The 25,670-nt window shown below is 53.2% G+C and overlaps 8 protein-coding genes across 8 annotated transcripts; 3 read left to right on the top strand and 5 right to left on the bottom strand.

Annotated features, from left to right (window-relative positions):
- Positions 1 to 76: 76 nt before the first annotated feature.
- PV07_07214 (uncharacterized protein) lies at positions 77 to 4,875 on the bottom strand. The gene is made up of 2 exons (XM_016394278.1): positions 4,424 to 4,875; positions 77 to 4,371 (listed from the first exon to the last, which is right to left on the bottom strand). The coding sequence occupies exons 1-2, from the start codon at positions 4,637 to 4,639 to the stop codon at positions 163 to 165; spliced, it is 4,425 nt and encodes a 1,474-aa protein (XP_016247697.1). The 5' UTR covers positions 4,640 to 4,875; the 3' UTR covers positions 77 to 162.
- An 80-nt stretch (positions 4,876 to 4,955) lies between these two features.
- PV07_07215 (uncharacterized protein) lies at positions 4,956 to 7,072 on the top strand. Its single transcript, XM_016394279.1, has 6 exons — positions 4,956 to 5,157; positions 5,210 to 5,238; positions 5,293 to 5,307; positions 5,368 to 5,392; positions 5,792 to 6,113; positions 6,167 to 7,072. The coding sequence occupies exons 1-6, from the start codon at positions 5,129 to 5,131 to the stop codon at positions 6,860 to 6,862; spliced, it is 1,116 nt and encodes a 371-aa protein (XP_016247698.1). The 5' UTR covers positions 4,956 to 5,128; the 3' UTR covers positions 6,863 to 7,072.
- On the bottom strand, positions 7,014 to 8,680 carry PV07_07216 (uncharacterized protein). Its single transcript, XM_016394280.1, has one exon. It carries the CDS (start codon positions 8,432 to 8,434, stop codon positions 7,106 to 7,108), a length of 1,329 nt encoding a protein of 442 aa, XP_016247699.1. The 5' UTR covers positions 8,435 to 8,680; the 3' UTR covers positions 7,014 to 7,105.
- A 100-nt stretch (positions 8,681 to 8,780) lies between these two features.
- Positions 8,781 to 12,009, bottom strand: PV07_07217 (uncharacterized protein). The gene has a single exon (XM_016394281.1). It carries the CDS (start codon positions 11,596 to 11,598, stop codon positions 9,049 to 9,051), a length of 2,550 nt encoding a protein of 849 aa, XP_016247700.1. The 5' UTR covers positions 11,599 to 12,009; the 3' UTR covers positions 8,781 to 9,048.
- A 129-nt stretch (positions 12,010 to 12,138) lies between these two features.
- PV07_07218 (uncharacterized protein) lies at positions 12,139 to 14,465 on the top strand. The gene is made up of 2 exons (XM_016394282.1): positions 12,139 to 13,867; positions 13,927 to 14,465. Exon 1 carries the CDS (start codon positions 12,545 to 12,547, stop codon positions 13,355 to 13,357), a length of 813 nt encoding a protein of 270 aa, XP_016247701.1. The 5' UTR covers positions 12,139 to 12,544; the 3' UTR covers positions 13,358 to 13,867; positions 13,927 to 14,465.
- On the bottom strand, positions 13,321 to 14,875 carry PV07_07219 (uncharacterized protein). Its single transcript, XM_016394283.1, has 2 exons — positions 14,454 to 14,875; positions 13,321 to 14,358 (listed from the first exon to the last, which is right to left on the bottom strand). Exons 1-2 carry the CDS (start codon positions 14,723 to 14,725, stop codon positions 13,434 to 13,436), a joined length of 1,197 nt encoding a protein of 398 aa, XP_016247702.1. The 5' UTR covers positions 14,726 to 14,875; the 3' UTR covers positions 13,321 to 13,433.
- Positions 14,876 to 15,038: 163 nt separating this feature from the next.
- PV07_07220 (uncharacterized protein) lies at positions 15,039 to 17,802 on the top strand. The gene is made up of 2 exons (XM_016394284.1): positions 15,039 to 15,172; positions 15,227 to 17,802. Exons 1-2 carry the CDS (start codon positions 15,116 to 15,118, stop codon positions 17,135 to 17,137), a joined length of 1,968 nt encoding a protein of 655 aa, XP_016247703.1. The 5' UTR covers positions 15,039 to 15,115; the 3' UTR covers positions 17,138 to 17,802.
- Positions 17,803 to 23,821: 6,019 nt separating this feature from the next.
- PV07_07221 (uncharacterized protein) lies at positions 23,822 to 24,257 on the bottom strand (the record flags this gene model as incomplete). Its single annotated transcript, XM_016394285.1, has 2 exons — positions 23,822 to 23,970; positions 24,059 to 24,257. 2 exons carry the CDS (start codon positions 24,255 to 24,257, stop codon positions 23,822 to 23,824), a joined length of 348 nt encoding a protein of 115 aa, XP_016247704.1.
- Positions 24,258 to 25,670: the final 1,413 nt, after the last annotated feature.

Consider the following 25,670-nt stretch of genomic DNA (forward strand, 5'->3'; position numbering starts at 1 on the left):
GAGCCTTCCAGCTTACGAACAATCACATTCTAGTTCGACTGAGCGCACCGCGGACGATGCATGGGGCGTCTCTCACCTCACACGCATAGAACGGTCAACAGCTGTGAAAGTGGGGTATCTTCATTGTTCAAAGCACAGGAAAGAAAGGAACTCGTCTCCAGACTATCTACTCTTCGCCATTTTCAGGCGCAAAAAGCTCACCAACTCCACAGCCTTGACCTCGTCTTCTGAGCGAGAGGGACCCCGGACCTTCAAGGTCCTCTCCCCAAGGGCCCCTCCCCTCACGATCACCAGCCAGTGTCCTCCGGCGTTCTGGCTGCCGTAAGCCATTTCCAACTCCTCCAGGGAGTGGAACTCTTCAGAGAGCTCCGCGCTGAGCCCAGCGGCCCACAGCGACGACAAGACTTCCAGGCACGAATTCTTCAACGCGTTGGAGTCAAAGCTCGTGACCAGGATGTCACACCTCCTGGCCACGGGTTTCGACTCCGCCGCGGCGGCCGTCGTCGTCTTGGACGACTTGCTTGCCTGGGCGGAGATCTGGCCACGGACGTAGCCGATCAGGTCCAGTATGTTGAGGCGGAAACCCGCCGCGCGGGTATTGCCCTTATCAGACTTGGTCTGATATTCTTGGACCAGGGCGTCGTATCGCCCGCCCACTGCCAGGACTCGTCGAGAAGCGCTGTCTGCGCACTGGAAGAGCAGCGACCGCCGGTAGAGATACTCCGAGTTGTTGCTGAGTGGCGCGATGAGGATCTGTGTCTGGACATTCATGCGCTGGAGGTACTTCGTCACCTCATCGAGGCGACCCAGGAGGGGCAAAGCCTTGCTGAAATGGTCGGAATCGCCGAAAAGCTTTGACAGCTTCGTGCGAACCTTTTCCAAGTCTCCGTCGAAATTGAATCGCTTGAGGTCAGTCACAGATGTCTCCGGGATGTTGATGGCAGGGCTGCGTAATTCTTCACGTATCTGTGTCCATCCTTGTCCCTGGGTGTTGAGATGTGACAGAGCTCGTTTGACATCGGCAGCTTCGACGGGTTTAATTCGGCAGAAGTCGAGGATGAGGTCGAGCAAGTCTGCATGATTCAGGTACATGGTCCAACAGCGTGCAGCTAGAGCCGGGAATTCGGTGAGAATCTCGTCAAGCACCTTCATAACTTCCGCTTCCTTCAAGGGCAAGTCTTTTGCACTACTAGATATGAAGTCGAAGTCCACTTCAGGGAATTGTCTAGGCTGTGACCCTGGTGCAGAAGCACGGTACACCGTGCCGAAGCAGTAGGCTTTGCTGTAGGTTGGAGGAGTCTGTCCGAGTGTGCGAGCGAAAGGGAGAGTGAGGTCATATGGGAGCTGGACGACCAAGCCAGAAGAATCGAGAAAGGTCGCGGCATGCGGGTAGAACTCAGCTTTTGGGATGATACTTTGCCTCCCGACTTCCACTGCACCATGTCGTCGAAAGATGGACTTCAGTTGGTCGCAAGTAGATATCCAAAGCATCAAGTCAACAGAAGCTGTACTAAGCGTCGACTTGTCCTCCCAGGCAAGACTTGCAACAGGGCTGTTTGGGTTTGCGAATAGTTTCGTGATCAGTGCTTGGTATTCACTGGGATTCTCTGCGGCCATTCTGTCGATGTAGCGTTGGAATTTCTCATCTTCCAGAGGCTCGGGAATCACGCCGCTGTTGAGTAGCATCGATGCAGTTGGTCTCCGAGTTTGATCATGATCGATTAAACGTGCAATTATGTCGCCTTGTTTCTGATGGCTTTCTTCCTTGAAGAGCTGGGGTAAGCGTGGTGGGTTTTCTTTGAGCCTCGCTTCCAAGTAGATACTCCTCTCGCTCTTAGTGCTGAATGTGAAACACATTTCGAAGAATGTAACTCCAAGTGAGTACATGTCCGCGCGTGAGTCGTAGCTGCTTCCCGTCCGTTCAAGCTCAGGAGGCATGTACCCTGCTGTACCGATATGGTATGATACAGTAACCATAGATGGTCTTGCTAGAGACAGGTCCGGCTTAGAGGTTGCTTGTCCGTAGCCGGCAAGTCCAAAATCGCCGATCTTGGGAGTGTCGTGTGAGTCGAGAAAGATATTGTCGGGTTTGAGATCTCTGTGCACAACGCCATGGCTGTGAATGTAGGCAAGTCCCTCGAGTATGCGCCGAAACAATCTCCAGCCAGCATCGACATCTTTGGGTAGACCTGCATTGATTCGATCACGCAATGTGCGGCCGTCGCACAGTTCCATTTGGATGTACAGTACAGATGGTTCGTCATGTGGCAGCGAGCGTGACCGAACATGACTTAAAGCGATTTGAGGCGAGTTATGCGAGTCTTGAGGCGAGTCCTGGCTGTGGAATGGATTTGCGCCTCCCATGGATCCCGGCTCCGGGGCATTTGAACGCTCGAAAGGATCAGTCGTCCCTTGGTCCTCTGCTCTCTCTGGTTCTGGATCGCTTTCGAATGGATCGTCATCAAAGCCGTCGTCTGCGTCAATAGAAGGTGGATCTTGATAAGCAAACAGGTTACCATCGGAGGAGTCGCTGTATTCCGCACCCTGATTCCGATAGACTGATGGTTCCATAAAATCATGACCCAGACTTAGGGGAGCCGTCTGCGGGATCGACCTTGTAGGGACTGCTCGTTGATGTGGTTCTTCCACTTCTTCGTGTGCACTTTCATACCAGGCATTGTAGTACCTGACAATATTCGGATGATTAAGTTTCGCAAGCAGGGCGACTTCTCGTAGGATGTTTTCCAGTTCCTTTATCGACTGACTCTTGATTTCTTTGACAGCGTAAAACTGTCCATCCAATTTGTTTCTGGCGCGGACGACTTTGCCATAGCCACCTTGTCCAAGTACAGCAGATTCTTCCCATTCGTTTCGATACCTGGAATTTCCAGGCCTGTCACTGTATCGTCTTATGCGTCCTGGGGTGGTGAGCAGGGTCGCGGACTTTGTTCGGAACAGGTTGTCGTTTTCCTCGAAGAAGATCTTTTTGCTTGAGAGTTGAAATGCTGAAGGCCGACGGTTCGGATTGGATCGGAACATCTCTTGCAGTAGACCGTGAGCACTGGATTCGAAATCGACATCTTCGAGCACATCTGCAGGAGAGGTATATTTGGATTTGACTCCTTTGCCCAACGCCATCTGCATTACGATCACGCCGAGATCCCAAATGCAGGTTTTGTTTGTTCGCGCTGGTGTTTCGTTGTTTAATTCGGGAGCGATCCAAAGAGGCAACTCATCTGTCTTCGAATCTGACTTATCTCGAACGGAGTCGACAAGTTCTCGAAGTTTTGTTCCGTAACCGTCGGAAAGCTTGACTGTTACCCCCCGCTTTGGCGACATGAAAAGCATGACATTTCCAGCATGTACCGCAGGGTGGACATAGCCATGTTTATCGAAGAAGACCAGAGCATCAACAAGTTCTCGAGTCCAAGTACGGACTTTAGCTGGATTCAGCGGCCCGGACAGCTCTAAAAGATCATCTAGCGATCCTTTGTCGGCAAATTCGGAAAGAATAGCTAGAGTCCACTGGCCTGTGCCATCCTCAAGGGTAATGTGCTCAATCTTGTAGTTGATCAGGTCAACGACATTCTCGTGGTGGTGCTCCTTCGAGAACTCCAGGTCTTCTTCGACAATCTCCATACATTTCTGCATCTGAGCCCTTGTATTTGCTGTCTCAAAGATGTAGATGTCTTTGAGGAGAAGCTGGGGAGCTTGAACATGTTCGGTATCCACTCGAGGGGATACGATCGTGATTTTCTTGTCTTTTCGTCTGAGAATAACGACCCTGCCCGAGACAGCCTTGAACTTGAATGGTGCGTTTGTGACTGTGTCTTTGCAAGTCATGGACTGGTCAAACCGGGTTTGCTCTTCCGGTGCATCGTAAAGCACGGCGCCATCTTCACCAGTGGCTGTGCGAGACAGGTTGGACTTCTGGCGGCGTTGTTTCTCGCTCTCGACTTGTGAGTACAGTAGTTTTTCTTTCTCCTCTGCTTCTTCGGCCTGTTGTCTGCGCGCACTCTCTTCTTTCTCTTGGAGGTGCTTCTTAGCTAAAGCTTCTTGTGCGACACGTTCTTCTTCGAGGCTGAACTCCGTTTTCTTGGCAGCCTTGTCTGAGACGGTCTGGTCAAGGAAGTCCATGATGGCAGTGTTGACCACGTAGACAATTTCGCTTCCTTGATTCTGCCTCTGGTTGGTCGCAATAATCTGCTCGATTTGTTTCTTGAGATCGGGGTCTTTTGGCCCAACCTCGACAATGTTGATCTTTGGGAGCACCTTCGGGTAGTCGCGCGGAAACTCGAAGATGAGTTTGGCGAAATAGTCACGACTTTCGAGAGGTGAGACCCGAACTTGAAAGGCTAAGTTCTCTTGAGTCTGTTGCGGTGTCAGAGATCATCATTTTCAGGTTGCGGCACGATCTTTTTACCTTCCACGCATCCTTCCTGCCCCGAATGCGCTGAAATTCGTCAGGATAGATTGCTCTTGTGGCAAGGAACTCGTTACGCTGGACTTCGGGGTAATCGGCGAGTTCTTCCTCAAGGTTTCGCTGAGATTGTTCGAACTGAGGCGGACTCGTGGGTGTCTGCGGTTGAGGCGCAGGAGCTTGCGCATGGGGATTCTTCCCCTTCTTTTTCGCCGGCATGATGGCGGATTCACTTCAGATCCCCTTAGGGCTCTGGAGACCCGCTTTGTGTTAAGTCTTTTTGCGCACAGGTCTTGGCACGTGACTCCTGTGGAGCGCTTGCCTGGTAGCCGCAGCGACAGCTGCAGCCACCTATAACATCTTTCTCGTCCTCATCGTTGTAGGTTGAGAGTTGTGGTTGTTGGGAAAATGAGAAGAAGATGTGGTTGAAAGTCGTGTCTTGAGTCACGACGCAAGGCTCAAACAGCCAAGAGGTCGACGGGGCGGAATTACCTTGTTCCGATATGCCGATTCTCGATCTCTCACCTTGGTTGTTGGCTGGCTCTCACCAACTGAGTCTCTCTGCGTCCTTAGGAAACGACGGACAAGGTGTATCTGCCCGTTCAAAAAAGACACAGTTCCTCTTTCTTTGTGCTGTCCCAAGTCTGTCTCCGGTCAGGCGCAGATTACAAGGCTGATCGACAGGTTGTCCAGACTCCCACCTTCAAGATGGTCAACATCACGGAGAAAATCAAAGAGTGGGTTGCTGTGCCTTGCGCAAGGCCGTCTCGGATCTGACTCTTGCTACAGGATCGAGGCCGAAATGGCCCGAACTCAGAGTGGGTTTCTGCAGCTTGTATAGATCGCCTGGTCCAGTGCTGATTGGGTTGCAGAAAACAAAGCCACAGGTTCGTGCTTGAATCGTTGAGAATCCTGGTATGCGCGCGCTCTGACCGAGTGAACTTCAGAGTATCACCTTGGTTTATTGAAAGGGTAGGTCTCAAATTTGGTTCCTGAAGACGAAGCAACCGTCAAACAGGAAGAGGGAGCAAGGAAGACAAGATTGTGAAGACCAAGGGCGAGACCTGGGCACGTGCTTTCTATCTATGCACGTGACTGTCCGTGTCCTGCGTGTCAAAGCATAGCCCTCTGGACCATGGCTTGGGAAAGATTCATGTTTGAAGAGATATCAAACCAAAATTGTGCCGAACGGACGCAGAATGTCAAGCATAAGCACATACGATGTTTGCTGTCGAGGGGTGGACCTGCTCAGTTCTCAGCCTTGCCCCTTTTCCTGGCGGATCCATCTGGTTGTCTGCCATCAAACCCCCTCTTCCTTCAATTCCCATAGTCTGCCCTTGGTCAATGATAGTGACTGACATTGTCGGCTAGAAAACTCGCCCGGCTACGAGCACAACTACTCGAGCCAGCAGCTGGGGCTGGCTCCGGTGGTGGTACAGGATTTGACGTCTCGAAATCGGGGGATGCTCGAATAGCCCTGGTTGGCTTCCCTTCAGTGGGTAAATCAACGTTTCTTTCCAAAATCACAAAGACCAAGTCCGAGGTGGCGGCATACTCGTTCACCACCCTCACGGCCATCCCCGGTGTGCTCGAGTACGGCGGTGCAGAGATCCAGATTCTGGATCTACCTGGAATCATCGAAGGTGCCTCTGAGGGAAAGGGAAGAGGGCGACAGGTCATCAGTGCGGCAAAGGTCTGACGCGGAAGTCCCTAATCGAAATCCAGATGGCTGATCCCTAGTTTCAGACGTCTGACCTCATCCTAATGGTTCTCGACGCGACTAAACGCGCTGAACAACGCGCTCTGCTCGAAGCCGAGCTCGAAGCCGTCGGCATCCGGCTCAACCGCGAACCGCCCAACATCTACCTAAAAGCCAAGAAGGCCGGCGGGATGAAAATCACCTTCCAATCCCCTCCCAAGTACCTGGACGAGAAGATGCTGTACAACATCCTGCGGGACTACAAGATGTTGAACTGCGAAGTGCTCGTGCGCGACGAGAACGCCACGGTCGACGACTTTATCGACGTCATCATGAAGGACCACCGCAAGTACATCCGGTGTCTATACGTGTACAACAAGATCGACAGCGTCACCGTCGAGTACTTGGACGAATTGGCCCGCGAGCCGCACACGGTGGTCATGTCGTGCGAGCTGGATCTGGGCGTCCAGGACGTGGTGGAGCGGTGCTGGCAGGAGCTGCGCCTGATGCGCATCTACACCAAGCGGCAGGGCGTGGACCCAGACTTTGGCGAGGCGCTCATTGTCCGCAGCGGCAGCACGATCGAGGACGTGTGCGACCAGATCCACCGCACGTTGAAGGAGACGTTCAAGTATGCGCTGGTCTGGGGCGCCTCGGCGAAGCATATCCCGCAAAGAGTTGGGCTGGGTCATGTCGTTTCGGATGAGGACGTGGTGCAGGTGGTGAGTGCGTGGAAAGCTTGAGGTTGCTCCGTGGCTCGGGTGTGTTTCAGCGATGGATTGCTAGCAAGAGGCACGGCGGGTTTTCATGGCAATGAATGCAGCAGCAAGAGGTCACTACCATGTGGCCATCTACATCAGGTTCTTCTGGCAGGCAGTTGATTTCGAAAAGGCCCAGGGCTTGGCATGGCTCCCATTGGTGTTTGCGGCACGCCTGCTTCTAACTGTTTATCCTATACACACCTCTCCGACGACCTCTCCATCGCTTCATCTCAGTACTCTCCTGGGGTCCAGACTACTGACATTGGCGCTGACCGCCTTCCCATCAAACACAAACTCACTCATCAACTTCCCCGTGGCGGGCCCATTCTGTATTCCCCAACAAGTGTGTCCCGCGGCCATGTGCACACCCTTCACCCCGGTCAAGCCCACCAAGGGGCCGCCGCCCGTCTCTACCTGCGGCAAGTAACAGGCCTGTCTGACCAGGACGGTGCCATCGCGCATCTCGTCGGAGACACTCGCGCAGTAGTCCACGATATCCTGACACCGGCTGTCATCTACCTGGACATCAGCGGTAGACTTGGGCAAGGGCACGAGGTGATCGCCCTCGCCGCACGCGTAGACTTCGTTGTTCGGCCGCGCGTAGATCTCCGGCGTGACGTGGTTTGCGCGGGATTTTGTGCCTTCCTTGAAGTTCTTGGGCAGCGAGAGCGACGTGAAGAGACAGTATGCGCTGACCGGCCTTGAAGGGCGGATGGTCACGCTATGAGCGCGCAATGCGCTGATTGGAGACCCCGGCCAGACAGTCTTCGTCCACGGCCCGGCGGTGATGATGACATCTGTGGCGAGGAGGGATTTGGATTCGTTTGTTGAGGAGTCGGTATATCTGACTGTGTGCATGTCTTCTTCTTTAGACTCGATCTTGCTGACACTGCCCAGAATGACGCTTGCACCCTTTTCTTCTGCAAGCTTCGCCATCGACGTGGTGAACTGGTAAGGATGGACCTGCGCGCTGTCCCTGGGCGAGCCCATCGAGTCGTACCCCATGAGACACTCTTCGGCCAGCCAGTCAAGATCATCCGGCAGTCCCATGCTTCGTAGATTGTTGTATGATTCTTTGCTTCGTTTCTGCAGACTGACACGCGTTGGATCGACGTTGCCATCGCTAGCGACATCGGGGCGGTGCACTCCTCTGATATCCTCGCCTTTGCCTGTTCCACTTCCGCTTGCTTCGCCATCCACAGGGCCATGCTGGGACATCACCCTCGCCTGGCTACTGACATGCCGCCCTTTCAACTCGGCCTGGCCAACACCCACTCCCCTATAGCCCCATCTCTGCTCACCCCCGTGTTCCTTCGCGAGTTCGGCATGTAATCTGAAACTGAGCGGCACCAGGCACGATGGATACGCCCACAGAGCCAGCAAGCCACCAGCCTTCCCCGACGCACCACTGGCGATCCCTGTAGCCTCGAGAAGGTGGATCGAGTGCAAGTCGGGATTGTATTTAGGATGCCGGGTGAGGAAATAGGCAGTCGTGCAGCCGATGATACCGCCGCCAACGATCACTATCGACTTTTTCTGCTCACGCTCGACCATATTGATTATGCTGAAGTATCGCTTTGACTGGAAGAAAAGATGCTGCTTGCCGGGGAGGAGACGGACGGTGGCTGATAAAGATGCGCTGCTCTGTTTCGAAGCCAGATGGGGCTCGATGTGTGGGACTGCCACCTAACACTGCTCAAAGGGTAGTTTTCAATGTTCGTTGTCCAACAATCAATACCAGGCAATGGGCTCCGTGTTGAAAATCATCGAGGATACAAGTTCCTCGCCACCAACCACGATGGAGAATGGGATGTGGAAGCAGTTGGATATACAGAATTCGATCCTCATATGACCTCATACATCCATCGGCCTTTGCCCCGCCAATCACAATTCCTCAGCCTTGTCCCTGCCCATTGGCCCAGAACAACAAGGCTCAATGACCCAGTATATCCAGACACACCAGAGATTTGAGAAGCGTGAGCTTGGAGTCTTGGAAAGTCTTGACAGGGGCATGGGTCGAGGTACCTCATGAGATGCAACGCATACCTCTTTTACTGAATCCGCCATCCTGCATGAACGCTGCTCCGATGAACGGTATCACATCTTGTACATTAGAAGGACCTTTGCATACAGCAACACAATACCCATATATTGTCTTGGTACATGGATCAATCAAGCAGGTCGAGCGTCGACACCTCTTCGTATGCGATATCCTCCCTTTCCACACCCCGCGAAAGCTCATAGGATAGTACGGTCATGTCCATATATGTCAGCATGAGCCTGTATCTCCGACTATTTTCCAGGGTCTGCCACAACTCTGGACTGGGTGGAACCTCCCACTCCCGTATCTCCGTCCTCATCCTCGTTGATCGCCTTTTTCCAATATTGTGTGACAGGTGCTTTCTCCCCGCCAGAGGCCCGTTCGCATGTTCCCCCACTTCTGTGTCCATATTCAAGAATTGAGAGCCGTCCTCTTCGCCGCGGCGCCCATCGATGACAAGCACCGCAGGGTCAAATGTAGTGGGAACCCCATCCACAAGCCCGTCCTTTCCCCATTCTGTTGACTCGGTCGACTCGGGCCGATCTTCGGATTCGTCTCGCTTGAAACATCCTTGGATAGGGGAAGCCGCTATGCCAAGCAGGGGCCCAAATGGTCGAAGTCCTTTCAACTCTTGTTTTTTGGTTGGTAAGATCCAGCTCACCCGCAACCCCAGTGTTCCCGTTTTCTCTTTCTTGGTCAGTGAACAGACCGCACATCGGCCGATCTGCGTAGCAACCACGACAATCCCCAACTCCGGGATCTGCAGCATCATGTTGAGCCTGTCAATGTTGGCGTGAGTCGTGCGCTGTATTGAGGGAGGTAAGGCCTGTTTGAGGATATTAGCACAAAAGACGTGTGGCGAATCTGCTTCTGGAGCCATGATCAGTCTCAAGTTTGATACGCTGCAATGCAGAATAGGTATAGTTGGTGGTTTGGCCCTTGCGCGAGCCTTGTGACTATCGCTGTCGCTGCCTCCGACTAGTGGTTTGGGGCCCGTCGGTTCCGTATGTTGCCGTCTGCGCAACGGAGAGTCTGATTCGGATGCGGACAAGACGTCTACGTCAATCTCCTGGCTGTTTCGGTGAGCGAGACTTGACAGTGATGTGGTGCTTCGTCGACTCGTGGAAGAAAGGTCAGCATCCTCCACTTCCTCCGAGGGAGAAGGATACCGGAGTTCGTCTTCCTCGCTCCCCTCAGAAGCGGTGTCATCCTCCTCGAAATACATATAGTCTAACGAGAGACTCTCCCTTTGAGTTGTTGTGGATCCATCGCTAATATTGTGAGATATTGTGTTAGACCCAGAAGCTGAGGCAAACTCGCTTGTACCTAACTCCAGCACTTCCTTGGGCCCAGACTTGTCCTCCGGGGAACCATCGTTGGTGTCTTGGCCATAAAATGGATGCAAACTCGCATCAAACTGCGCTCGATCGGCATCAATGCTAGCTTCATCCATGTCAGACCAAGAGTCAAACGTCTCCCGGACTTCTTCATCGTCGTCGTCGTCGTCGTCCTCTATGCCTTCGTACAGGAGAAAGTGTATGTGACTGTTGCTGGGCGTGCGGAGCCGGACAACATTGGTCAGGTCGTAGCTTTCCAGATTGTTGTGTCCATGATACTGGGGTACCTTGAAGTATCCACAAAACTGCTGCATCGTCCTGGCTGGCCGGAAGGCGCGAGAGTCTAAGGCGGCGACAAGCCAGCCGCCTTCTCGCCTTCGGTGGGCGTTTGCACGCATGCTTCTTTCCGAGAAATCCCAGGATTTCTGGCAGATGCCTTGCCAAATCTGCCAGATCTTCATGTCCCCATTAATATCGGTGCTCAACAGCCAGTTGCCTTCCAGGTCATCATCGGTGTTCACGAAGGAGATGCAGGGGATGTTATGGCCATGTCCTTCGACCCCGGCGAGGGTGACTTTGTAATTATTATTCCGTGGTGGAGCGATAGCATCAGGACCTCCTGCTAGCCATTCTTGCCAGCCTGCGTATTTACCAGCAAGGGAATAATCGGAATCGTCGCCGTACATTTGGTCCTCGTTATCTGTCCCCTCATTACTCGTGTCTGTCAAGGCGAAGGCAAATACCGTTATTTTAGCACAAGGATCATCGTCAGAAACGATATGAGGCGTGTTCGCCGACACCGCAATCATCCGGGCATTGGTGTGAATGGCAAGGCCCCAAGCAGATTCATGGACCCAGTGCCTGAAGAAGGGATAGAGTCCGGCGTGATCACTCCGAGCATCCGTGCTGAAGCGGTACGGGTTCTTTCCTATGACTTGATGAATTGACTTGGTATGATAGGCACAAATATTCCCAGAATCGGTCGCGAGGAGGAGAATCTCCTCCTTCCCCAAGTCTCCCACAATCAGATGGTTGATGGCATGAGGAAATTGGGGATCGATGTAGCCAGCGGAATCGTACTCTGCCAGCTCGGGTACAATGAGTAGAGCAGGTAGTTTGTGAAGCTTCTGAAAGGGAAAGTCAGGTCTGTAGACGACAATGGTATCTCTCGTTGCGACAAAATAGAGATTGAAGCGTTGGGACAAAGCGGTCAAATTGTTTCGCCAGTAAGAGACGGGTGGAGGGCACGGCACTCCGTCGCGCAGGAACCTTTCAGCTCCTCTCTCGATGCTCGTGAGACCAATATCGACTGACTCAAAATGCCTGATGTCTTCATCCATGCTCTTGTAAAAGGCCTTCGGCTTTCTCCAACAGGTCTTTGTGTTCGATCAGAAGTCTTGCTAGCCCCTCAAGGCATGGCGTAGCGTATCATTGCCACCTAAGTACGTGCGTGTACTCGGTTTGTCTCGGTCTAGAGGGGTTTGAGTTCGTCCGGGGGAGGTTCAGAACCAAGGACCGGATGAAGGCGCAGGCGCATGAGCGCAGATGGATCGAGCGGTCGACTTGACTTCCCTTCAGCTTGCCTGCAACTCACCGGTAGATGTCAGCAACTGTCGTGTCTGCGCCGGAAGAGGACAAAGAGGGAAAGAGACAAGGTAAATAGGTTGAGCAGCGACTGTCAATTGTGGGTATTGCAATTAATGCCGTCAAGTGAAGGCAGATTGACAGCCTGGAGATCGAATACTTGCCGTGGTACGGAGCACATGAGTGGTACTGGTGGAGTGACTGAGCGATGACGCATTTGCGTAGGCCAGGCGAGTGGCTGCTCGTGCCGAAAAGTGTATCTCACATTTTTGTTCGGTGCCATTTCTTCCTTACATAGCACATCCACGTCCTCCACCCACCGCCATCGAACCCGAGCTGATCTAGCTGACGGGGTAATTCACACGCCGACACCTGCAATCTCTGATCGAGGTTGGCAGCACAGAACGTATCGATTCGGAAACAATTGCATACACGACCGGCCGACTCTGCGACGGCTCGACTCATCCCCTTGTCACATTCTGCAATTACTGGACGCCACATACATTTCCCCCCGTATGCGACTTATCATCCCACCGATCAATGCATGAGAGCAGTACATGTTCTGTCTAGGCTGGTGTCGACTTTGGGTTACACACTGGTGGACGTCCAACCCAAGTCTCATTTCTCGCCCCCAATTCGGCTCGACCTCTTCTCCATCTTTGACATTGACATTGTCTCTGCCGGCCTTGGCCTAGTACAGCCATGGATTTGCTAGCTACTGTCAGGAAGGAGGGGTCGCGAGGGGGACGCGGAGAGTTCAAGTGGTCCGATGTCGAAGGCTCCTCTCACCGGGAAAATTATCTCGGGCACTCACTGATGGCCCCTGTCGGTCGCTGGCAGAAAGGCCGTGATCTCACCTGGTACGCTAAAGCAGACGCAGACTCACAAGGCGACGAAGATGCCGCTGCCAAAGCAGCAAGAGAACGGAAAGAGGAGATCCAGCGAGTCAAACAGGCTGAGGAAGATGCTCTCGCCCGCGCTCTTGGGTTGCCAGTGCCTCAACGGAACAATCCACACATGGACGAGCTAGGGACTCGACGCGAGGTTGACAACGTTCTGAAAGAGGCTGCAGTGGGCGAGGATGCAGCGTCTTCCAGGGGTGTTGGTTATGGGCGAATGGCAGGGGGCTCGGCTATGAATGAGGGGAAAACCAGTGCCACTGAACGCCTTGAAGGTACTGTCTCAAATCAGGACAAGGAGCTTCAGTATGCTCTCAAGGAATACAGGCGCCGTCATGGCGAGCGACGACACAGAAGCCGGAGCCGGAGCAGCCATCGTCACAGAGACAGTCGCCACAGAAGACATCGGGACGACCGCCATCGACATAGAGAGCGCCAATCGAGGTCGCCACGGCGTAACAAATCTGACCGTGTGAGATCAAAATCAGCTTCGCCACCTCGAGAACGTGATCATCATCGCCGAGAGCGATCCAGAAGTACCTCTCGATCGAGACGGCGTCCCGAAGGACACCGGGGTGACAGGGATAGAAGATACGAACAAGGTGGACGACGCTGAATCCTGATTGCTTGAAAGCACCCAGGAAAGTGTTTCCGGAATTGAATGCATGCAGCTGCCCAAGACAAAACTTCTGCTATCTCAAGCCTAATGAAGCATCGAAGATGTCGCTCTCAAGATCCTTGATGTCCACGTCTACGATACTGGCTGCACGTGCAGGTCCACCAACCCCCTGCCGTGCGACAATATCGGCTGATGCACTGGTATCGACAAATTCCTCCAGCTCCTCGCTCACTGTTTTCAGCTTCTCCTTCACGCTAGCCACTCCCTCGACCCCGACAATGTGACGGGCAGGTGGGTTTTCATGGCCACCAATTGCTGTCAACGCATGGACAGTCTCTGCAATCAATTTTTCTGTATGTGCATGACTAAGAGGTGGATACAAGCTGACTACCTCGTCACGACTGAGGAGGTAAGGCCCGCTCTGCCTCTCGGCTTCCGACGAAGGCGACTGAATTTCTGTCTCGGGCGGAGGAGGATATTGGGCACGAATACCAGGCAGGCGATTCAGTAAGCCATCCAAGATCCCTCGAAATATTGGAGCTGTGTGACCAAATTCTCGGGTATAGGCCTTCATTGGCGGTGCTGAAGTGATCTTGTTGGTTAAGATTCCGATCTCGACGCTCGCTTGGACAATCGTCAATTTAATGTTGAAGGGCGCAATCTCATAGGCGATGCTATCACAAAAGCCTTCCAATGCCCACCCAGACGCACAATACATACTCAACCCTGGTGTCCCAAGATGACCTGTGATGCCGGTGAGGGCAATGATGTGACCATTCATTTGTGAGCGCATTTGGGGGATGACGGCTTTGATGATATTCATCGGACCGAAGAAATTCTTCTCGAACTGATCTCGCACCAGCGTCAGGGTCCGAGAACTGGCTGAAAGTTCTTCGACAGTCCCAATCACTGCTTCACTAGTACAGCAAAAGAGGATGTCGATCTTTCGAAAGGTATGCACGGCCTCTGCAACGGCCGCCTGACACTGTCCAACTACCCTGTCTCCGAGTCAACCCCAGCTATCTTGTAGCGGAAAGATGCATATAGAACTCAAGTCGCATAATGTCAATTTGTAAAATGCAGTACTGCATACCTGATATCTAGGGCCACCACTTTTAGCCGCTCCTTCATCCCAGGTGTTCGTCCAACCTGGGAGAGGAACCTCTTGAACTCTTGACTCCGAGCCCCGTCATTCTCAAACTCAGCTTGAATGATGCCGGACACAACATAGTCACCGTGATCAAGCACCTGGCGGGCAGTCGATATGCCAATTGGAGAGTCTCCTGAGGTCAAGAGCCACACTCGGGGAGCATTATGTGTTGGAAATTGAGGGTTTGGAGTGCCCACCGAGCCGCCATTTGCCATCGATGCGCGTAACGTGAGTCTCTCGTCTGATCATTGCGTCCTAGGACGCCATATGCGATGCCTCGTCGAGGAGATCTTCAGCTGGCAGTAGTAGCAGCAGTACGAGGCGAACAATCCAATCGAAAACGCAGGTTCTGGCAAATATCAGAGGAAGCAAGTCGTGGTCAGGAATGACGGGTTCATTGGCCCCCAGATCGCAGTCACATATCAATGCCAAGGCCCCGCCGCGTCCGGATCAACAAAATTCCGTATATCCCACCGGCCGAACCGCGGCCCACTTAGACCGAACCAGCCTCTCGATCGCAGGTGGTAGATCTTGTCTGCCACTCTGTCCAAGACAAGCCCTATCCTCTGCTCCAAATCTATCGGCAAAGGCTCTGTCAATTCATAATGCCGGAGTCTAGAGGCAGCGGCACCCCTGCCGCAAGGGAGGAACAAGGGGGAAAGGTGAGAGAATCCGATTGACGGCAGAATCTACCACGAGTCCTGACATATTTGTAGTCGATGTTCCAGACGATTGTTCAAGGTCTCGCCATATTCATGCTCACACAGTTTGTTGTGAACCAATTCTTTGGCTCAAAGTCACAGACTGGCGAAGGCGCCGCTGCAACCAAGCAAAATGTCAATTTCGATGAACGAGCCGATGTAACCGCCCTCACAAACTATTCGGTGATTCCTCAAAACATTGCGCCGATATGGCCAGACAACAGTGTCGTCGACATTCGAATGTACGTGTCTCCGCGTGACACACTTCCTCCCCTGTCAACCGTGTCAAAGGATAGCCTCGTACTGGACGAGAAGAGCTTTGGGATAGGAAATTATGAGGAAAACCGAGAGGTGCATACCCAAATCGCGATCCCAACAGAGGTACAGCACAACGGGACATTATGGGCCCATTTCTATGTCGCCCTAGCAGGCAGCGAGTTTGACCCAACAAGCCCGAACTACGATGCACATAAAGCAACTCACTTCAAACGGCCGCTGAACCAGTTCCTCCCAAAGAAAAAGGCCCGTAAGTTGAAGAACCTGCTGGAGAAGAGCGAGGGGCCAGAAGAAGAGGAAGCGGAAGAACCGCAGGGAGTGCAGATTGGTTCTTATTACCATCCCAACTTCACGGTCGCTGTGGTCCCAAACACGGGCGTGCAAAACTGGCGTCAAATGCACCCCGCGCTGCGCAAGAACATTGTCCTCGAACCGACGGGTCAGCGAGATGCTTCCGGCCAAAATGGTTGGTATTATCCCGTTGTCTTCCTCAATACATTCTGGCAATTGCGCAGCCACATGACTGAACTCAACGACACCGTCAAAGAAATGCCCCTCAACATCCAGCTTTACAACTTGGCCAGTTGGAAATATAACCTGCTGGCTTCCATTGACGAGGGCATGAAACAAAATCAAGCCCAAGCTGCGAGCGGTGCGCCGATGCCCGGTGGCGGTGATGGCAGCGAGTTCGAGAAATTCAAGGAAATCCTGCTGGATACCAACGCCTACTTGCTAGGGACGACCTTCGTCGTCAGCATCCTTCACATGGTCTTCGAGGGCCTCGCATTCAAAAATGACATTTCCCACTGGCGGAAGAAGAAGGACAACGTGGGCACATCGGTGCGGACGATCCTAGCGAACGTCTTCATGCAAACCATCATCTTCTTGTATTTGGTAGACAATTCGGAGAACACCTCGTGGATGATCCTCGCCTCGCAGGGCTTCGGTATTGTTCTTGAAGCCTGGAAGATCACCAAGACTGTTGACGTGCGCCTGCGCGAACCCGGCCCGGATTCGAAGTTCAAGAACATTTTGCCTTACGTGGTTGTTTTTGAAGACAAACACAAACTCACCGAGAAAGAACGGCAAACACAAGAGTACGACCAAATTGCTTTCCGGTATTTATACATCGTTGCCGTGCCACTACTGCTCGCATACGCGGCCTACAGCCTTATCTATGAGTCGCACAAGTCATGGTACAGCTTCGTGATCGAGACGTTGGTGGGATCGGTATATGCTTACGGATTTCTCATGATGGTGCCTTCGCTGTACATCAATTATAGGCTGAAGTCTGTCGCGCACATGCCCAGCAAGGCCCTGATGTACAAATTCTTGAATACGTTTATCGACGATCTGTTCGCGTTCACGATCCGCATGCCGATTCTACACCGTCTGGCTACGTTGCGTGACGACGTCATCTTCTTTGTCTGGCTGTATCAAAAGTACAAGTACAAGGTCGACTATACGAGAGTCAACGAGTTCGGGCAAGGCGGCGAGGACGAGGAGGAAGAAGGGGAGGAGGCGAAGAAGGGGGACGGCAAGACGCCGAAGGCGCTCGAGGGGCAGGACACCAAGGAGGTGAAGCCCTCCGCTCCCGTCTCGAGTGCGAGTGGAGCTCAGGCCAACGCGGGCGCGAAGAAGAGAAAGTAGCCGAGCGGCGTGTCGATCACTTCCTTCTGGACAGCAGGTCACGCCTGGTCACACCACGGGGTCCGAGTCGCCTACCAGGAGAGAATGAAAGGACCATGCCGGGGAGGGTGGAGAGGGAGGATGGGAGGGAGCGTCGGGCAATGACGTCCCTGTACAGCAAAAGTCAACCTGGAAGGCCTTGTTGCTTGTAATATTCTACATTGGTTCTACGCCATGCGAGCAGCAAGAGAGAGGAAGAGAGAGAGGGGGAGACAGAGAGAGAGTCATCTAGCCTGGTCTGGTCCACATCCAGTTCACCACCCAGTTCACTTCTGGTTCCTTGTCTCGGAAAATCAAAAATCCCCATGGTCCCACAATCCCAGTTCCAGTTGCCTACCTATCCCGAGCGAGGAAATTTGTCAACTTCTGCCCACGGCTGATTCCTGAACGTTTCTCTGGGCTCAACTTCCACAGCTAGTGAATCGGGCTGGGCCTCATCAGGAAAGGGGAGGGCGTCGAGGATATGACCCTCTTAAATCCCCTGTCGGGCAACATTGGGGCACTGGTGCACACGAGATCAGAGGGCCCTTTGCAAGCATGCAGCTTGTTTGTGTGAAAGAAAATGAGACGGACCAACCAACGATCAAAAGGGCGCTCCAGGGAAGAGAAAAGAAGAGAGAAGGGGGAGGTGGGTGGGTGGGTGGACTCGAGGGGGTCGAATCCTGATTCCTGGCATGAAAGCGAAATACGCCAAACAACCCAAGTACCTCAGTACCCAAGTACCTCAGTGTCGTCCCCCTACGTTACGGAAAGAATACGGAAAGAATACGGAGTACTACCCATCTTTTTCAGCGGAGGTAAGTATCTAACTAACCCAGCAAGTAAGTCAACAATCCCGAGCACATGGTCCATGGGCACCTCTTCTACCCCGAATGGATGAATGAATGATTGATTGGACGTGAGATGAATGAGAGCGCGAGCCAGGCAGCGAGACTGGGCTGGCACGCAACGGGTTGGACAAGGACCAGATCATCTGGCAAGAGGACAAGAGGCACTGTTTTGTTTTGTTCTGTTTTTCCGACCCTTTTTTTTTTCTCTTCATTTTCCTTTTTCAACTGGCATAGCTATGCATGTCTTTGCGCCTACAGGGGCCCGCCTGTTTGATCACTGTCTCCTCGTCTCGCCACCAATCACGACCTCCATCTCCTCTCCCTTGTGGTTGATTGGGTCCGTCTTTTTTCCTTCTCGAGGCTTTGCGATACAGATTTCCTGACCAGGGGAGGGGTGTTTTGGGCAATTTGATCACACGGTGAAGGAAAAGGGGGCGCATTGGTACAAGGCACGTGGCACAGCACAGCAAAACGCCGCACAAGGCGACCGACAGGGAAAAAGGCGGCCGACTCCCTGCATACAGGACATGCCGGAATGCAAATGAAAATGATACATCGAAAAATGGGAGGGAGGAGACGAAACCAGGCGAAACACCAGGGGAATTGGGAATTGGGACCGAGATCCAAAAAGGGGTGAAAATGGCAGTTGCCTATCAGTTCTCTTGCTTTGTCTCCTCCTACCTTCTTCTGTGTTACTTGCAACTTGCAACTTGCTCGGGCTTTGTCTTGTCTTGTCTTGCCCTGCCCTGCCCTGTCTTGCCTTGTCTTTGCCCCGCAGATTTTCTTCTCTGCTTGCGCTGGCGTCTTTCCTGTTGGCACTTCTGGCTCTTGCAGTCTTCGTCCTCGAAAAGGCAAAGTGGAACAAGGTCCACAGACCGACAAACAGGCAGCCAGACAGGGCACTGAGGGCAGGTAGGCAGACAGGTCGAACAAGACGCAGATACGCAGATGCGGTGCATTCAGCATTCACAGGGCAGAGCAAAGCAAAATCGCGATATTAGCCAAGGCCTTCAGATCTCATTCGCTGGGTCGTATGCGACAAGGGAAAAGGCTCTCGCTCTAAACCCAAAGACAAAAGACGACGAGTGATTGTGACCAAGGGCACAGACCATGCCCGCTTCTCTGGATCTCATTCCGATGGGCGAGCATTTGCGTTCTCCAGAAAAAGGGACAGACACAGGCTCCGCTGCAGTCTCGGTTTCGCCGTCTCCGACGCCTTACTCGTCTACTTGCCTGGAGACATCCTCGAGGAAGTTTCACTAGTTCTGAGCGTGCAGGCCAAAGGGTACAGCCAGGGAACAGGATGGTCATCGGGTGGGAAAGTCCCAGAGCGTCAGCACCGCACAAGCAAGCAAGAAATAGTATCTTCCTCGGAGCGACATGTGCTGAATCCCTTTTGGTCGCACGTCGAGTCCTTCCCATCAGGCTTCTGGCCCAGGTGACAGAGCAAGAGATAGATGCCTGTCCACCACGGCCCATTCGGAGTCGTTGGCGACAGATCCTTGCATGCCTCTGGTGTTTCGGCAGTCCCAATGCGGCACCGACGAGCATCAGCGCTCGTGTCCATGACTCCCATGAATCGCGGGTACCTCTTCGCTCTCCCTTGGTGGCGGTCTCTCCTATATTCTCGCTTAGAGCCTCTGGCAGTCTTCTGACCCGTGTCGCGCTCATTCTTCTCTTTTCAGTCTTAGACCTAACCGGTGAGCCATTAATTAGCTCTCGCTGGCGAGATTATTAAAATTCGAGACCATGCAGTGTGGCGCCAGAGGACATTGGCTATAGCAAAGGCTAGACTCCCTTTGCTGACCGGTCTGCATTTACAATCGGCACCATCTCCGAACGGCCATGCACGATGACATGTGCTGTCGGGACATTGAGTCCAGTCCCGCTGAACCAGTCTGGCGGCTCTGTTAGCAACTTCTTGACCCGCTCCCAGGTCTACGAGACACAAAGTGGGTGAGGAAAGATGGGCGATGGCCTATTTCCAGTCAACCCTAGTGTCCATTCTGAAGAAGACCGACCCTTTCGCTGTTGGCCGTCAACACAGGCGCTTCTGATAACCACTTTGGAAGGCTGCTAGCGTTGGCTGGTCCAAGTTTCTCGCAGACCTTTTGGGTGACCAGTGCGGGACCGTGATAAGTAGGCCACCTCTGTTGGAAGTGCCAAATCCGTCCAAAGACCCTCGTACATTCCATGATGCAGGCGGCTCTATAGCGCTGCTCGACCTTGTGGGAATGTGCTCCCTGGGACTCAGCTCCTTTCAACAAGTCAGTCATGGTAGCCACGGCGGCATAGCCTCTGCTGGGACACCGGTACGAGTTATTTGCGTCTGATGTCTGGTCACTGGCTTCTCGCATGCGGCGTGCTATTGTGATTGCCTTCAGGGCTGCCCCAGAATGGGCTCGGTTCGTGCCCTGCAATGCATGTATCACAATTGATACTGCCCCGTCGTCGACCCAGGATGAGCCGGTGGTCCTGCTTACAGACACCCATGGTTGTGAATGTATGAAAGCGTCCCAAATACAAGTCAGCTGTCCTTTCGTATCTGTGTGGCTGCGTTCCCAGCTTTCCCACAACGCCCTAGGCCAACTGCCGGGCGGTCCCCTGGCCAGGTCTGCGGTGGGTTCACTCTGTTGTTGCCGGTAGGATGCCATGTTCCGTTGAAGATGATTTGTGTTGTACCCCTCCATGTGATTTGCTCCTGCTAATTCCACCCACCTGGGTTGAAGAAGACTCCCATCCATCCATCAGGTCATGCAAGGCTGCCGGTGGCTTGGGTGTGTCGGGGCCAGTTTGGCCGGTTCAAATGGCCTTTGGTCTCCCAGCACCGTGCCACCGGCCCCTCCTGACCAGCGACGGTCTTGTTGCTCCTTCATTGGCCCTTCTGTTACCCAATGTTCAGGAGTTACAGGCGGTAAGGCCGTTTCTTGTCCTGATCAACCGGCTAATGCAGCCGCACGGGCCATACCGTGCAAATGAAAGACTTCAGGAGCTGCGCTTTGCCGCTGGCTGCCCAGTCAGAGGGCAGAAGAGACGACCACGAGCGACACGGCACGAAGACGAGGGGGGGTGAAACGCTCCGCTTTGCATAAGGGCGGTCAGGGTGGGTTGACGCTGTCCAGTGTGGGTGGCGATCGGTTGCCTCTTCTTCCCCCCTTACCCATGCTACCATAACACAAGTATCGAGGTCTCCACATGTGGCTGAGACTTGGGATGGACAATTAGTCTGGAAAGTCCCGTCCCATCTGGGCCCTGAGCAACGAAAATGTCGAAGTCGAGACTGAATGAATCGTTGATGGTGGATCAGAGACTGGCGCAGACCCTCCTGCGCGGGTCGAAGCCACTGGTTGCGCGGGAGCAACGGGCATTCCTGGCAAGAAGAATCACAACCAAACGCCTATGCGGCAGGTGCAATGAAACAATGTCTTGTTGGCAGGCATAAACAAAGGTGAGCACAAGCTCCTGTGGCGAGGACTCTTGAGGAATACAAACGTGTCAATTGGTACAGAAAATATTATATTCGTTAATGGTTCCAGGAGAAGATTAGTTGATTGATCCCATTGCTAACACATTATCGAAGATGACACTTGACACCACTAAAGCCAGGCTCTCAAAACATGCAAACAGCAATAAGTAGCAGTCACATACAAGCTTTCTGGCAGAAGAAGATGCCACTGGAATATCGGACACAACCTGCTCTTGCGAATGCAGCTTTGATGCTAATCCTCCAAACACCGACGATGAACCAGAGGGGGCGGGTAGGGTGGAAGCAAAGACATGCCGCCTCCAGGGCGACACGGAATTGTTGGGCATGTGGAAGATGTTGTGGTTTGTGAATGGAGAGGGGGCAACGGACGCGCCCAGTGTGGCCCGTAGGAAGTCGATTGCGGTCCTAAAAATGCTTGTGTCGTAGAGGGAGAGTGATCGTTCACTGATCCTGGCAATATCAGTACACGGCGGTGAAAAGCAGCAAAGGCTATGCTTATCGTACCGCGGGGAATCGTTGCTGTGTCCTCTCCTTTGTTCAGTTTGCTCTTCTCTCTCCGGGCTTGATATAGGTCGGCTCGCAACAAGTGTCTCGAGTGTGACTGCATTTGGAGCACTTCCCGTGCAGGTCCCATATCTGAGGGTCCTTGAGGATGTCGTCTGGCCGGCTGCATTGGCAGCAGTACCAAAAATTTGCTGGGACGGATTTGCCTTTGCTAGGAGGCATGATGGAGGAGATCTTCGGGGGATTCAACAAACAAGTGCTCTGTAAGGCGAGGTGATGTCCCGCGATCGGTCAAGGCGAGACGGGTTGATTCTATGAGAAAGAGCACAGGGTGATTGATGCCACTGCTCCCCCAGTCTCCCTGAGCTCTTTACTATAAAGCATATTCTGCTGGCAGCCCGTGGTGGGTCTATCGTGAACACCCCTGCCCGACCGGAAAAGCGCTATAGGGAGCACCGCAGGAAATCCCTGTCCGTACCCTTCATTGGAGAACCATCTGACCATTTGGGAGCATCACTTCATCAAGAAATGTTTCAAGTACCACAACTGTGCGCCTTCCAGCTCAGGGGCGCTCCGGAAGCCCGAGTCCTCAAAATACCTGGGTTGCCTGGTTGCCTTTCATCTCCAGAAAGTCCATGTTTCCAACCACAGAATTTTGAGAACTTTCAGCACGTTGAGGGACACAGGAGTCGCCTGAGGCAGGAAGTTATGATGACTAGGGGCATGGGAAAAGGGCCACTTAGCCGATGCAAGACTGGTCGGTATGCGTCCAGAGAGCAGGGCGAATGGAAGTAAGCAGTGTCGTTGTCATCTGGGGCATACGTACCTCCACTTGACGGCTGTCCACAAGCGAGGGTCTTTGGTTTCCTCCTTCTAGTCGTGAGGTCAGGTGGTAAGCAGCTCTGGGATGGCTCAAGGACAGCCATCGTCACCGAGTCTCCATTTTGGCTTTGATGCAGCGTCTCCGTCCTTAGCCCAGGCTTAGAGCCATGAGGACGATGGCCCTCGGGAGCAGCCCAGCGGAGGCCCTGGTCACCACGTTTTCAAATACTTAGTGCGGCAGAGGCTGTTAGTAGAAAGATCGACATCGTTTGGGCGGGTGACTTTTTTGAAGCTTGCCCGTAGATGGCTGACGCCGACGGAGAAAAAAACGCAAGGCCTGTGAGATATTGTCCAAACCCAAGGCAGAATGGTTTGGTTCATGGAGATTGGCTGGACCGTATACACAGTCGTCGTCGCCAAGCAACATCTGCAGGAAGGCATGAACTATAGTAGAATAAAGAGTTTGGCGAACGCGACTCCCCCGGTTGAGAGGTGAAGCCGACTCCTCGGGCGCCGTTCGGCTGAACAGCAGAATCAAGTAAGCGGACGCGGAGGCGAGATAAGGAAGAGAGATGGGAGGCAGACTCAGGCTGGGGAACATGCAAGATGATGAATGCCGTCGAGTGTCCAACGCTCCAATCGGAAAGGATCTTCGTAACTCAGGCCACGAAGCACGTCAGTATACCGCGAGATACCGTAAGGATGGTTTTCAACAAAAGTCCCAACCCCACGAAAAGGCTGGCGCATATTTTTGGTCGTATGCATCTGTCGATTGCGGAGGAGCTAATCCACAGAGACAAGCTGAAAGTTTAGACATTGTGGTTCTGGCCAAGTACAAACCCAGCCAGAGGTGGGCGCTCTAAGCGGACTGGTTCCGGCGTTGTTTGGAAAGAAAGAGAAAAAAAAAGCAGAAGCCCAGGAAACGCGTGTCTTTGAAAAGGGCTGTAACGCTCGGTATTGTATCGCACACCCAGAACTCCATCCTCTGACGTCCAGTTGTGTTCAGAACACGACCATCCCATCGAGATCCTGCCATTTCCAACTCTTTAGTCTGTCCATGACAGAGCCCATGATGCACTGAAAGATCGGCATAAGTCGAGGTTGCTGCAAGGTTGCTGATTGGAAGTCTGGTTGAGCTTGCTGGAGGCCGTCTTGGGCACATTAGCAGGGTCCAGAGCGCTCTATCAAGAGAGATCGTACCGGTAAGAGGGAGGGAAGATGAGAGCCCAGCGTGCTAACGTTGTGACCGTGGGACCACTTTGTCTTGTCGTCTCGAGTTGCTGTTTTGCTTGAGGACGGTGTCCGTGCAGTTCGAGCATTTTCGATGCCGGCAGGGCGGACAAGCCACGTGGAGGGTGCGTAGGTTTTTGGTGCCACACTGGCAGCACTTCCAGGCGTCAGAAGTGACGTATCCGGCGTTGGTCGCGTTGGCGCTCATGTTGAAGCTAAGGTGCTGCAAAGTGATAATACAAACAAGAAGTGAAGGATGAGGATGCGATCTTTTGCTGGTAGAGACCCAGGCAGCGTCAAGAGAACCCACCCCTTTATAGATTTCTGCTCTCAAAGCCCATGTCTCTGGAAGTAGCCTCTTGTTACCTGTAACTTCAACTGGCAACAGAAATGCCCAACCACAGCCACAACCAGGCAAACCCTGATCTTTGTGGAAGATGCAAAATTTCAATAGTCATGGTGCGTCGACATGATTGCACTAACGAAAAGCGCTGTGGAGTGATGATATCGGGCATTCACAGAGACCCGCAGAAGGAGTCAGAGTTGCGGAGATCGAGAAACAATCATGAGAGAGACAGCCAAAGATACCAAAGCATTGGTGCAACAGCGTTAGAGTGGTCAGTAGAACACAAAAGGACGTTTGAGAGATTTTGGGAACAAGATAGGCCTTTTCACAAGCCTGCAAAGTTTAGTGGACCCAAGAAGCTTCTCACCTGCAGAATTGTCCAGTCATCCGCGTGTTCGTCGAAAGACCTACCTTCCTGTGGTAACGGTCGACGCCATGGTGATTGCAAATTTGTTGTTCCTCGAGCAGGAGTGGATGCGACCTAGTGGCCGCCTCCGTCATAGAGGCCCTCAGACACGGCGAGCTAAGGCCGCAGAATTGTTTCAAAGTCATAACCAGTCGGTGAGGAAATGCTTTTTTTTTTCTAGGCAATTCGAAATCACCCCTCGACCCGAGAGCCTGATTGGTCTGAATATCTAAGCCTGTCCAGGCAAAACTCCTAATGGACAAAACCCCCCTGGTCAGGAGCGAAGATAGTCCCTCCGCCTAGGCTCCAATTACTGGAGAAGCCTGGCTCAAGTGTTTTCTCAGCTTTGAAGGGGGCTGGACATGAAGGGCGTAGAAGTTTGGTAGAATCGCCGCGTTCGTCTCCGGGCCATATGGCGTCACAAGATCCTCCCGATTTTCACGTTCTGGCTACCTCGTAAATCTGAGCCATGTCGTCGGGAGCCCAATCCGACTCGCCGCACTGTCGTGTCTGGGCCCCAGTCCGAAGGCACGGCTGTGTGGAGATTCTGTTCTTCAGACAAATTCACCGCACCGAGTCAGAGCTGGCTGTAAGCAGCTCGTGTGGACGGTGGATGATTGATCGAGAAGCCATATCGGGATTTGGCCGGCCCCCAGCCCACGAGGCTACTGACTCACAAATGGCTGTTTGAGACTGCACAGTGATGGTGGCCCAGCATCATTCTTCGGTCATTTTGTGTGTCGCACACAGAACCACCCGGTTATTGCAGGATGGCCCGGGGGACAGGGCAGTGTGGGCGCTGGGAGTTGGGAGCGTGACTGATGGGACGTTGAGAAAAAGGCAGAACATGTTTCTGCCTGAGCCGCCTT

This window comes from Cladophialophora immunda, assembly GCF_000835495.1.
Source record: "Cladophialophora immunda strain CBS 83496 unplaced genomic scaffold supercont1.4, whole genome shotgun sequence".
Taxonomy (NCBI): domain Eukaryota; kingdom Fungi; phylum Ascomycota; class Eurotiomycetes; order Chaetothyriales; family Herpotrichiellaceae; genus Cladophialophora; species Cladophialophora immunda.